At 40.3% G+C, this 13,460-nt stretch overlaps 1 protein-coding gene across 8 annotated transcripts in view; it reads right to left on the bottom strand.

The window, feature by feature from the left end:
* The window catches only part of LRRC56 (leucine rich repeat containing 56), a 64,191-nt gene that overhangs the window by 42,233 nt on the left and 8,498 nt on the right, over positions 1-13,460 (bottom strand). For 4 of the 8 annotated variants that reach the window (XM_050336599.1, XM_050336598.1, XM_050336604.1 and 1 more), the window contains exons 3-5: positions 12,907-13,075; positions 10,887-11,051; positions 2,851-2,938 (exon numbers count right to left, since the gene is read on the bottom strand). In XM_050336599.1, the coding sequence (XP_050192556.1) occupies positions 2,851-2,938; positions 10,887-11,042 (244 nt within the window). In that variant the 5' untranslated portion in view covers positions 11,043-11,051; positions 12,907-13,075. Of the gene's footprint in view, positions 1-2,850; positions 2,939-10,886; positions 11,052-12,906; positions 13,076-13,460 lie in introns of those variants that run through there. The other 4 variants (XM_050336603.1, XM_050336601.1, XM_050336606.1 and 1 more) reach the window with 4 other exon arrangements.

The raw sequence follows: 13,460 nt of genomic DNA, 5'->3' as shown, positions 1-13,460 counted from the left end.
AAATGCAATCCCATATCTGTCAGCAACCAAAACTGAAGGGATAAGCTAATGAAAAGGAAATAGTCCCTCTGTTTGAGTATGAACTGAAGTCTACATGCAGCTGAAGAGCACAGAAATCAGCTCCAAGATCTGCAAAGCTGGATACAAGACCTGCCAGGGTTTTCAGTGTTTTCCCTGTCACTCAGCAAGGCACACTGAAAACAGCTAGAGATTTCAGCAATTACCCCAAGCCCCGCAAGTACTCAGATTCAAGCACCGGTATGAACCCTTTCCTTAATTTTAAAACTGATCACATGAAAATATCTTCATAACAGTCTTTCTGTGGTTTAGCCCACACCCTATCCCTAAGAGAAGTAATTGTTCCCACCACATCATGCCATTGTGTAGAAGCAGATCTGACAAACTGGGAAAGGTTAGCAGGATGGTGTTTTAAAGTTTAGCACATCCCAAAGTGAAATGGTCTCAGGAAAAACATCAAGCAACAAGTTTTAAATCACTCTGTAAGTCTTTAGGCCCTGAGTGTCTGTGTTATGGTCTGTAACAAAGGCTGTGAGTCTTGAAATGTTTCTCAAGTGGACACTGTGGTGTAAATTTGGGATTTGAGTGCTGCAAGGTTCCAGGTGACCCAGTATATGTGCAGTCCAGTAAATTTTTAACACTTTTACCTGGCCATTTAAGTGCTTGCACAGCCTGTTTTATCTTTACACATAAAACCAGTCAAAACAATATACCGAGTGTGGACTAATCACCCAACAAATAATTTCTCCATGACAAAGATGCTCCTTCCACAGCCAAGGAATACAGTGAGAACAAGGTTAGGTGGTTTAATATGGCTACAAAGCAAGCCAATTAGCCAGGTTTGAAATGCAAAGAAAACCCCAAATTACAGAGCAGTCTAGGCTGGAGGGGACAGTTGGAGATCTCAAGCTCAGAGCCAGGTTGTCTGTGAGATCAGACCAGGGTGCTCAAGTCTTCGCCCAGCCAGGTCTTGAAAACCCACAAAGATGAAGCCTCCAAACCTCTCTGGATACTCCTATTGCTCGACTGTCCTAGTAGGGGAAAAACTTCATTCTGTCACACTGGGAGTTCTGTCATTTCGGCTGGTCTGGTTCTTACCCTACTCTTTCCCTCAGGCTATTTCTCCAGACCCCTATGACCAGAGAGTAGGTCAGCAGCACAGTTCCAGGGGCAGGCAGGGAGCAAGGCAATGGACAACTTCAACAGCAATCTTCCTTACACCAATCACAATGAAGACCTCAACTGCTCTGCAATACCCTTAAAAATTTAGGCCTCATTCAGTGCACACCTAAAAATCATCTGCCATGTGGAAAAAACAGCAAGAAACTGAAGATCACTGGCAGCATTAAGTGGCAAACTTACTGCCCTAGCCACCTGTTGACATTTGCAAAGAGATTTTCTCAGGAAGGGAATTCAGAAATGCACTCAAAAAAAAAAAAAAAAAAAAAAGACAGAAGGAAATTCAGGACAGTCTTGATGCTCTGTTGTTCTCAAAAGCAGTGGGGACCTGCAGCTGCTGGTTTTTATGGTCCTCAAGGGCCAACTCTTGGTGCAAACAGTGGGATATAAACAAGATGGAAATTGTTTGCAACATGGAAATAGTGCTCTGTATTCTGTAGAAGCTGCAAAAGCCTAACCATGGGGAGGAGAAAGGGATTTATTCCAGTAAAAGAAAGGAAAGGGAAGAGAGAGTGAAAAAGGTGAAACATTTTGCTAGCTCATCACAGTTAATGCACAATGCTATAGGAAGGGGAGCATCACTTTTGAGCATTGTAGAAATGGTATAATGAGATTTCCTTATCAACTGGAGGAAACATGACTGAATAGATTATGATCTCTGAAAGAAACAGATATAATTTACCTTAAATTATCAAGTGCCTATCAGAAAGAGACCTATTTGTGAAACAAGCAGAATAACCAATACAAGGGGGTTATATAATTTCAGACAAAAGCCTCCTTCACTGTAGTTGCTCAACTATTCTTGACAAATGGACATCAAAAGACCCACTAAAGCTAATCAGCTGTTATATTGTAGTCATTGGTATATGAAAAATTAACTGTTTGGCTGAAAATACCAGCACACACTTTTGGGGACATGACTCCTTTTAGCACAGAAAATACTACCCTGCAGTAGTTACTCATCTTCAGTGTAGCAGAAGATAGACTCGGTTGTGGTAGGAAGCCAAATGACAGAGAATGATTGCCAGTACAGGGTGGGGTGGGAGGAGATTTTGTATTCTCAGTGTTCACTCTGCTACAGAGGGAATTCCTTAGGTACTCCTCACTTCCCTGGTGCAGTGATGATGACATAGAAATGAATCACAAGCATTAGGGCCATTTGTGGCTCATCAAAATGACATATCTACAGGACCTTCCTCCAGCACAGCTCAATGAGGCAGTGCAGCAGGCAAAGACAGGCTGCTGGCAGCATGAGCCACCTGATATTGCTGGCAAATTCTCAGTCACTGGGAAATCTTACAGTGGAGGGAACTGATCTTTGGTTACTGTTTCGCTAGAGACAAGTACTCTAGAGGACAAGGTAATCAGTAAATGCTCATTTGGGGCCTAGAAGCATATCATACAAGAAAAATTTGTTCAAGATGGCTGGCTTTAGACAGAAGTGGTGTCACTCATCCCATTGCCATAGTTTTCAGTCCTATTTAGAGCCTCACACAAGAAAACAGATCAAGGAGTGTGAGGTAGCAGGGAGATCACGTTTCAAGAGCTTTGAGCAGGGCAGTACTTTATATTGGCCGTTGGTCACTGAGTCCCCAGTCCAAGACATGATAAAGGAAAATCTGAGATGGTGAGCAGAAAATAGTGTTTTCTTACCAAAGTTTCCCAAGCTGGTCTCTCTTGTATCTACTCTCATCTCTAGGGCCTTCACTTGCTGCAGATCATCTACCCCTGCCAAAGCTTTCTGTAAAGATAAGCAGAAATATATGTGTACTCTCATGCAATAAACCAGATGTCACAGCAGCAAAAAGCTGTAAAAAGGCTTTCAACCAGTGTTTTGGCAACATATATTTCGGGACAAAATGGCTAGATGTGCAATCACATTGAAAGAAATTTATTATTCAAAGACTTTTCTTTCTTGTAGCTCCAAAATATTCTAGTCTCCCATAATTTATACGTTGCTTAAAGAGTCAAGGCTAAGGGTTACATTCAGGCTGCAAATCAGCAACAGACCTACACGCCCATCAGCTTCATTTAAACAGTATGTCCATACTTTATGATTTGCACAGGTCTTGCACTAATCCTCAGCAGATAGTGTTACCCCTAAGCATTGCCTGTAATCAAAAAGGCAAGAGGTAGTAAAACTCAATAAAACACACTCTTTAGCCTTTAAACCTCAAACAGTGGAAAGGAAACATAATTTTATCTCAAGCAGCTAACTTTTCTGAAAGAAGACAACACTAGTTACAAGAATTATGAATTCCTTTGAAAATATCTAGGCAATGCAAATAGATGCCTCCAAAATGCTTCATTATTTTTACAAAGTCTTTGTAGTTGGATCAACTGCTGCATTAAGCAAGAATGTGTGTGTGAATGCAGACTCTTTCCTATCTTATCACAGGATCTTTCCTAATACCCTAAACTCTGTGCTGATAGATACATGTACTTTTTGCCTTGGCAGAGTAAGAAGAAGGAACAAAACAAGCAGAAGCTACACACAGGGGAGGGAGGGAAGCCCTAGGACTGTCACTGAAAACTACAGAAAGGCTGTGAAATCCAAAGATGCCAGGCTGCAATTCCACAGAGGGCTGAAGTAATCTCACATTACCACTGTTCTCATCCTCTATTTCTTCCTGCTATGATCCAGTTTCCCTCTCCTCAGTTTTTGGGCCTTTACTTAAGTTGAAGGCAGGAAGTCATTCAACACCCTCCACGTACAAGAGACAAGTTTTCTTAATACTAAAAAGCTACAACATTATTTAGTTTTTTTAATAAGAAGGAAATGATTCATTAGAAGGAAAAGTGTAGGACCATCTCAGGCTTATGAATTTTGGGAAGAAAAAATAAACACAAGAATATCCAATTCATTCTGCAGGGGAAAATATGGTGGTTGCAGTCTTTGTGCTCATTAAGTAACATTTTTATTGTGCAACAAAGTGGCTGCAACTTCGTTCTGACGGTTCCACATCCTCTTACAAAGGACCAAACACAGTCTCTCTCTGTAATTGAGATAAGTTTAAAAGAACATGGTTTCCAGAAAAAGCTGAGCATACCACCATGAAAAACTGTCTCCCTTTATAAGGTGTTAACTTGTATTCCTAAGAAACAGAATTATCCAATATCTTCAACTGCCTTTGAACTATCTTTAAAACATTTTGATTAAAATAATTTTTCATCTTATTTTTTAAACTGTGATTTTAGGCAGGCTGAATACAAAAAAGCTTCCAGACTGTCTTGCTTTCCCACTAAAGTACGAGAAACAACAGTCTAAGGTGAAAATGTGGGAGTTCCCCATGGCACCCAGAAATTTTCTTCCTATTCCCAGATGCAGCCACCACAAAATGTGTTTGGCTCCTGCAAAGGTAGCAAGTTTACCAACTACAGACTGCTTTCTCCCTCCAAGTAAATACAAGATCTCTCACTGCAAGACACATTTTGCAGTAACCCTTTTCAGCAGATGACACTGTCTGTCATGAGATCATGTGTGAAACAAGAGCTGGCTGATGTCCTGGCATACAACCATGCACTTGGATTGCTGGATTTGGATCCAAGCTTATTGTCATCAAAGGAAACTGCATCTGAAAAATACCTCCCTGCTCCCCATCAAAACAGTCTTAAGAGCCTACATCAGAACAGGAGGAAGTCTCAGAACAAGTAATAAGCTTAGGGTCATACACTTTGTCAGTAGAGTAGGAAAAGGTCCTGACACCACAAGGAGCTTTTGTTCCATTTTTGTCCTTTTCTCCTCGTTGCCTGCAACTTCCCTGCATGCTGTCCTTCCCCTGCTGTATTCCAGACAGCTTCCCTTCACAGTTCTGGTCCCTGTTCCTCTCTTTCAAAATCCAAGCATAAAAGATGCCTAAAGTTATATTCTCTCCTCTTTTAGGGTTTCCTATTCCTTTTTATCATATCAGGGATTACCAGTGTGATTCTTTGCCCTTCTTTTCCTATTCCAGATCCCCCATTTGTACTTTTTTCACTGTCTGAGAGTTGAGCTGCTTAGTGCATCCATATTTTTGTACTGCAGCAGGCAGAACTGTGGCTCCAGTGCTGGAAAGGGTTATTGGCCGTCATCACCAGCTCTTTGAACTACAGATAGCTGTCTTGAAGCATGTGCTAACCAGATGCAACGAACTCCATGTATTCCTGGTGCCCACCTCCCTGTTCTGCATTTCCAAGAGTCCCTGTGAAAATCACTGTCCTTCCATCTGCTGATGCCAAGGACATGCTTGGAGAGCTTGAAACCAGTTTGCTGTGGGATGCAAAAGTTAGTGCAGTACGTGAAGGAAATGAGAAATGCTCCTGGGTGGAGGATATGAGCTCATTTAAAGGCACTAGAAGCACAAAGACCCCAGGTGTTGACTCCAAGCTAGTCAGCGAGCAAAAAGGCCAGGGTGGCAGTTCAAGAGAGGTTATGTGGTGAATGGTTCCTGTGGAAGATAGTTAGGATATTACTACTCCCCAGACACCATTCTTGGCATACTGATGCAGCTGCAAGTGTGATACGTCTTGTGTAAATTCTGACAGCAAAAATTCTGTCACCAGGAATGGGGGAGATTGAGGGAAGAATGTGGAAACATTTAAACAAAGATGATACATATTTAGTAAGACCCTTTTTTGCTGTTGTTTAACGTCAAAGCAGGGGAACCTGCACCAAAATTTGAAAGGACGCATATATAGGAAGAATTCTGATGCTATTGGGTAACAAGAGAAAAAAAGTCATGACCAAACACACTGAAGGGTCATCAGCTTGGACAGATAGATGTCTGGCACCACGTGGATAAAAGTGATGCTATGGTGCTCTGGGTCTCTTTATTCCTAAGGCCATCCCAGGTCTAGGACAGGCTGCTGCCCTAATTCAGAGGTGTCCCACTGTGGCTTCGGGTAATGACTGCCTGCCCACAGTTCAGTGGGCTGTTCTGAATGTCCCTGCCTGTGCCCCAGGAGTGCTTACAGACATGAAGGTGCTGTACCATCAAGGTATTTCTTTAGCTGTTTACAGCTGTTCAGCCTCCACGTAGAGCCAACAAAAAGGAACTAAGGATCTGTTCTAGGCAAAGAACAGGATATACTCAGTTATTTCAAGTCAAAAATATACCTTGAAAAACCTAAGTATAATTCCAGGCTGACTGTTGGTGTTCAGAGAGGATTCTGCTTGGCACCCACCTGCAACCCAGCAATGTAGGTATCAGTTATACAGAGAAGGAGGATGTTTTCTGAAGAATCAAATATTAAAATCTTCTGAAACATGATCTTCAAGAAGGTGGCCTGACAGCTTGATTCTGAGCAGCAAGTGTTACACTCCACTGTAAATTTGTTTATTTGAAAGGACGGTAATGTCCATGGTAAAGCACTGCACAATTCTTTGAAGATGAATACACAGTAAGTAAAACAAAGGTGAATCAAGTTCACTTTACATTTTTTCACCTTCTTCAAAATAGGAGTAAAACTATTTTTCATGATATTATGCAGAAGTTATTGGCTAATAATTTAGCCAGTATTTTAAGAAGCAACTGCACTCACAAACCATTCCCACCATGCAAAATGTCTGGGCAATATCTAACTGGAGAGCACACACTGGTTTGGAAAGCTTTTCCTCAGACTGACAAGTCAAGCCAGTAAGTATTCTGTAAAAATTTCAAATGAGAAACATTTCTGTGCTTGCAGAGCTTCCCAACTGGCAGAACAGTCACCTTGGCATGCTGGGAAGTCCCACCTTGTAACTATCTGTAGATTCTTTAATTGGCAAATAACATTTTTTTCAGTTAAAATTGGCATATACAACTGATGTCTTCTCTCTTCCCCAGATTTTTCACACACTCTAAGAAAAGTAGGTATGTTCCTGAGGAGCATGTTGCATGCAGCTGTCAGAGAAATATTTCCAGCTGTGCATTTATTTTGCTGATCCTGGTTAATTTGGCTAAGACAGAAATTCCTGAGTGATGAGCTTGTTTTCTTTTAATACTACACCTGTATGCAAATACTGGACTCATGTCCATTCATGCATTCATTGCCTTTTTTTTTTTCCAAGTTCTCAGCTCAAGTGTAATCTTTCTGCAAAAAAACTTTCTGCAAAAGGAAAAAGGAAACGACCGAGTAATTTCAGCCAGAATCCAATCTGTTATTCCAGGACCCTCCAGCATTTTCTTTTCCCCACGAGGATGAGTGCATGCCATATGAAATACACCCTAACCTCCTCAGCAACAAAACTAAACACCACTTCCGAACATGTGTTCCTAAGTTTAGAAAACATGATTAGTTGGAGCAGGATCAATAAATAGCAAAATTAGAGAACACTTCCTTTCTTCTCTAAAGATCACACACAAATGTGATTGTTTTTTATAATGTGACAATATCTGGAAGATCAGTTGGCCTTGTAAAATGGGTTTCTTGTGAGAAGTGCAATGCATTCTGTGGAATTCAGGAAAAGATCCTTTGCAAACAGTAGGGAGAAGACGGAGGTTAATAGTGCAAAACAAAAATGTGATTCAAGACAGGTGGCACCCTTAATTTCAATTTTTCCACATTTAATGAAAAATCTGTGCCACACTCCTATTAGAGTTAAAAATTAATTGCCTCTTATTAGCCATTTTGCAGAACCAAGTGAGAATTTGCTCACCCTGATATTCTACGATATCTGACAACAACATCATAAGCACAAGGACAAGCAGAGCAGGGAGCTGGAAATATTATTAGGACAGGTACAAATGAAAAAGCAAGAATGCCTATTCATATAGAGGAAGACCGAAGAGTACAAGAGAAAACTGCCATTGACACTGGCAGAAAGAATAAAAAGGACATTGCATGATACCAACCCTCACATCCAAAGCTTTTGACCTGTAGCTTGGATGAATAACATTCAAATATAAAAGGGTGTTACTTGATAGCGCAGCAACAGAGCTGGCAGCAAGCAGAAACTAGATGATGTGATTAACATAACAGGGATAGGGAATCACATAGGATTTGAAGGGAACATTATGCTAAAACAAGGTCACAGAAGACCAAGCTCTGCAGTGAATGAGCATAAGGTCTAAGTGAAGGGATCCACTATGGAGAAGAGGAGAATGGGTGAAGGTCCCAGTGGTTCTGTAGAAGTTCTACAGGGTCCAAGAAGGCAAGAAGAAAAAAAAAATTGGTGTAAGCCAAAATTTCCTGCTTTGGAGGGAAACAACCTAGCAACTGGATAAAAAAGTGAAGAGATACAAGCATTACAGGTTTTAGAGAGAGTTCCTAAAGATCAGGACTGCTAATGGAGACTGATGTTTTCACTACAAAATAGATGGTCATTCCCCTGGCAAAAAGGACAAAATGAGTCAAATGTGCAGGTAGAAACAAGGTTGCAATCAAGGTGCCCAATCTTCACAATTCTGCACAGCTAGACCTCCCAGCCTCCCCAAAACTCCAACTGAGCTGGTGCAAGAGAGGACACTGCAAGGGCAAGGAATAAAGCTGAGTATCTATCTCAGTACAGAAACCTTCCTCAAGAACCTCCATCAGGTGTCCAAATATCTGCCTACACAACACTGCAGAACTGAGGCCCACATCCTTATTTGAATGTAAAATAATTTTACTTTAACAAGCATGTATTTTAAAAGAGTCTTAGTTTCCTTCTCAGAGCACTTCAGTGAATACAATCAGTAACTCCTAAAATATTCACAACAGTGAGACAATCAAGAAGATACTGCAATTGTATTGATTTCAGCAAAACAACCTTTCAAACCATTTGATTGTTGGTGGCATGTGGTTCCTTAAAGAAATATGAAAACTTGTGAAATGTGAAAACTTGTTTTGTTAAATGTTTCAACATTCTGAACATTTGCAGATCCTGAGGAAGTAAATTTATGGAAGCAGTGGTTTCCATTTGATCAACATAAAGGTCAAAGAATAGATAGATTTGATATGTTATTAAAACAAACTATAACACTGTAAATGTTTCCTTGACAATGTCATGTAATTTTTCTTCTGAGCAGGAAGTATCCCAGCTATGCCAACACAAGTGTGATGTTCCAGGGCAGGAAATAACTATCCACAAAACATTAGCAGAAGAGTATGCATCCATTTAAAAGAATCTCTGAAATAGGATCCCTTACAAATGTTAAAACACACAATCTTAAAGAGTAAAGGCTCAATTATTTAACTTATCTGCATTTAAAAAAAATACAAAGTAATGAACATTAACGTTGTGGGACGTGGGTCACATTGCCTTACATACGCTTTTCTGCTTACGATTTACTGTGAACTAAAGCAGCAGACCTTCAAAAAGAGAACTTCATGCTGATGAAAGAACTTTCTAAGGGTTTAATTCAAAGTTTATTGAATCAGAGGGCAGCTGTTTTGGTTACTTTAATGGGCTTTGGTTCACACTCTAACAATAGAGACTAATCTGAGAGGTTCCCATTGAATTTGTACAGAGTATTGTAGGCCACAAACACATTAGACTGGTCAAACTCTATGCCAGGTTTTAAAGACAGATCAAGAAGCTGTCATGAGCCTAAGGAAAGAGAATGGCATAGATCATACAATCACGTAGCAATTTTCCTCCCGAGTGCTTAAAATATACACTCTCCAGAAAATGATTTTTGCATCTCCAACCATTTTACAAACACTAAAACACTTAGCTACTGAGGGAATAACAGTTCTGAGAACAATTTGTTGTTTAATCTACAGCACACGGTCAAAATGGTGACTGGTATGTGGTCAGGGAGTGGTGTAAACCTGCAGCTGGAATATGCTCCCTGTGGAAGCTCATGTCTCTCCACTGGTGCAGTGGATACACAGAGGATTATGGATACTGCCATCACCACCCTGCCTGGCACAGGAATGCCTGCCAGCATCTGAACCACAGTCTTGGCAGCCCCACCTGTCTTTCATGAATTCTACCCAGCAGAAGAGCTACTCTTCTGCAGCTCTGCAGCACAGAAAGCTTCTCCCCTTAATTTCTGCTCTCAGCCCTCCTTCCTTTAGCAGGGAAAAATGAGGTTATTTTCTCGGCTCCTGTACCTCCCACAGGATTTCACCCTTAATTAGTCCTAAGCAAATAAAACACAATATGCAACCAAGTATTCTTTCATGACTATTTCACAAAGTGAATTCCTTCATGAAGATTTCAGCATGTTACTTTCTTTGAACTGGCTGCACACTAAAATAATTTCCCCCAGTCAAAAAGGAACATGGCTTTCAAATATGCTTTGAAATTCCACACACTTTGATATACATACAAAGTACTTTTAGCATTTGCAGAGTATTTTAATTGTCTTCTTAGCACGACAGAGGATTTCACTAATCCAGAAAAAAAAAAAAAAAGCTGTGCTTTTAAAGTTACACTTCCAATCTCTAGAACACGGTTAATGTAAATTTTTTTTCTAATGCTAAGATTCAAGGTACGCTGGATGGCACTAATGAGATCTGTGTAGATTATAATTATGCTACCTGTACTTTTCTTCATGCTGCTTCAAGAAACATAGCAATAAAAACAGCCACATTCATGCTGGGAGTATTTTTGATATGAAACAAGGTGAAAGGAGGACAAGCACTTGATACGCTTTCATAAGACAGAATCTACTTCATGCAGAAGTCTAAATGTCAGACAGACAACAATCCATAATCAGCACAATAGCAGTTGGAAGTTAATATAGCTCTGTATATGCCAGTTTGCCTCTTCCACTTCATTAAAAAGTTGGATACCTACTCACCAGTTTCCTGGGGGAAAGATGTTCCTCCATAAGCAGCTCTCCATCATCTTTAATCAGTGGATTGGGATTTCGGTTGCCTCGCCAATTCCAATCAGTCACCCGGACTTCAGATGAGCCCAGATGAGAAACTCTGTCAGGATTCCACTTCAGGTCCATCTCAACATGCTTCGAACAAAAGGATAACAAGCAGTCTGACTTTTTTACCCGTATTTATTATTTTCCCTTTAGTAAAACCTATTTTGACTCCCGTTGCATGACAGCAAATGCCTATGGAGATACAGGTTTCTTTAATCGGAAAAAAACCAAAGCAATGCATCATGTAACATATATTCTTCATTTTCTTCACCCTCAAGAGCTATCAGAACTCCACACCTCATTAAGCTTTAAGTGTAGGCTTTTAAAGCAAACTACTGTTTGCAGTTATACAAAAAGCCAAGCATACCTATAGCGCTGTACAAGGATGTCAGAAGAGAACACACAACTCAAGATTCTAGCTCTTTCCAGTCTTGTCACTATTCCACTCACCCTTCTCCAGTGGCAATGAATTTCCCATCCACATGGGCCTCCTATCTACCTATTCACTCCTGAGAAACATGAACAGCACTCAGCAAAACTCTGCTGGACTCCAGCAAGTGCCACTAGCAAGACATGCCACCACTTCTCTCCAGCATTTTGAGCTCTGCCTGCAGGCAGCATGGACAGAAGCTGTCTGTATTTGCTGCCCTAAATTAAACATACCTGCGCTGTCACTAACTCTAGGCCAGGCAGGCTATGGCTACTGACTTCTCATTTTGAAGACAGTCTTGGAGAAAATAAATGTAAAATACAATTTAAACAAAACTGTGTGTGCTTCAAGTGAGGAGTGAAATCCAAAGCTGGAAGAAGCACTTCAAATGTGTTCATTCTTCAATTCCCAAAGCCATTACTTTCACAGAAATATTAACAATTAACTTTGAAATATGAGAGTAAGCATATGTACACTTGTTAGAGGCAAAAAGCAATTGGCTGTTCCCGAATGGTACAAGCACTACTATGATTTATACAGCTATTTACTATTACTTGGCAGCAAGGAAGTATCACAGCTGGAAGCACTGCTGTAACAACAAAAGGCTAGACTAGAGAAAAGCCGTCTTGCTCTGCTAAAGGGACACCTGCAGTTTTGTTCTGTTCTCCACTGTGAAGCAATACTTAGTCTTAGCGCTGGAAAAGTAATTAAATGATCAAGCTAATCATAACTGGCTGACAAAGCTTCAGTGGTGGCCAAGACCTGAGAATTACCACCTTCCTTCCCCCTCATACTAATAAACAGTTAAATACAGGAGTAATTTCTGTTAGGACAAATAGAAGTTCTCATTGCTCAGCTAGTCACCTCTGCTTCAGAGGACTGTCATGTTAGTAGGTGAGAGAGGTTTAGATCGAAGAGACTTCTTGCTCTGACTACTCATGTCCAGGCAAAATTCTTTGCTTGTACAAGAAAAGTCAATTCAAAGGACTCAGCATTGTCAGCAAAATCAGCAGACCTTATTAAAAGAAAACCAGCAACAAGAAATTAATGATCCATCAAATCTCTCTGAAGAATCTCAGCATTAGGAAGGGAGGAACCAAACCCTCAGACTCCTAAGTGCTCCTTTCATACATTCATCAGGGGAGAGGAAATCCACAGAAAGCAAAAACTATATTTTCAGATCACTGCACATACCTGGCAAGCACTTCTACCAGAGAAGCTGACTTCTCAAATGTGCTACATCTAAGCCACAGCAATATTCAATGCTTTAAAAACATATTCAAGAACAAATTCTTCAGAGACACATAACTCCTTTCAATCTTTCTTACTGGCTTACAAAACAACCACCATAAGTGAACTGAGCAGTGATATTTGCAGCTTCTAGAACTTCAGCATGCCTATAGTAGTATAAGTCAACTTCCATATTTTCATACTTCTGCGCATTAGGATGGACCTCAAGAACACTATGTGTCTTACATTTTGAAAGAAAAGTTACAACCCATAAATTTCTATTACCTGGTTCTTTTTCCAAAGAATTCTAGAATTTCTCAGATTTTTCTCGTCTGATTTCTTTAGAGCACGTCAGTATGATTTAGTCAGTAAGGGTTGCAACAGTCATCAGTTGTCCAAGGAAACTAAAGAATCTTCTGTGCCAGGAAGATCTTCTGGAGCTGTCCTTATTTTCCTGAGAAGGAATTATTTTGGTCAATAACTGACTTGGAGTAGAATATCTGTCATATAAATCCTGGAATACTTTGCCAATTGCACAAGATTTGTGTTGGATCATGTGCAAGTACTGGTGGTTCTTTCTAATTCAAGTGAGGATTGTTATTATCCAGAGATAATCCTGTATGTTACCAGAGCCAAGTGGAGCAACAGTCAGAGAACACAGATGTAACGTGTGAGTGCAAAACATAATGAGATAATCGCAGGATTATGCAGATTTGGGCCACAAAGAGTTAACACACTTGCATAAAACAAATTATTGTTCTTCCTCTGTTGGTCCATCACTATTATGTTTCAGAATGTCCTCAAATCTTTGAAACTTGTTGATACACCACTTACTTTAG

Source organism: Myiozetetes cayanensis, unplaced genomic scaffold (genome assembly GCF_022539395.1).
Source record: "Myiozetetes cayanensis isolate MyiCay16 unplaced genomic scaffold, myiCay2020 scf6-25, whole genome shotgun sequence".
In the NCBI taxonomy this organism is placed as follows: Eukaryota; Metazoa; Chordata; class Aves; order Passeriformes; family Tyrannidae; genus Myiozetetes; species Myiozetetes cayanensis.
Note: the sequence above shows the minus strand (reverse complement) of the source record. Positions and strands in the feature narration are given on the sequence as shown.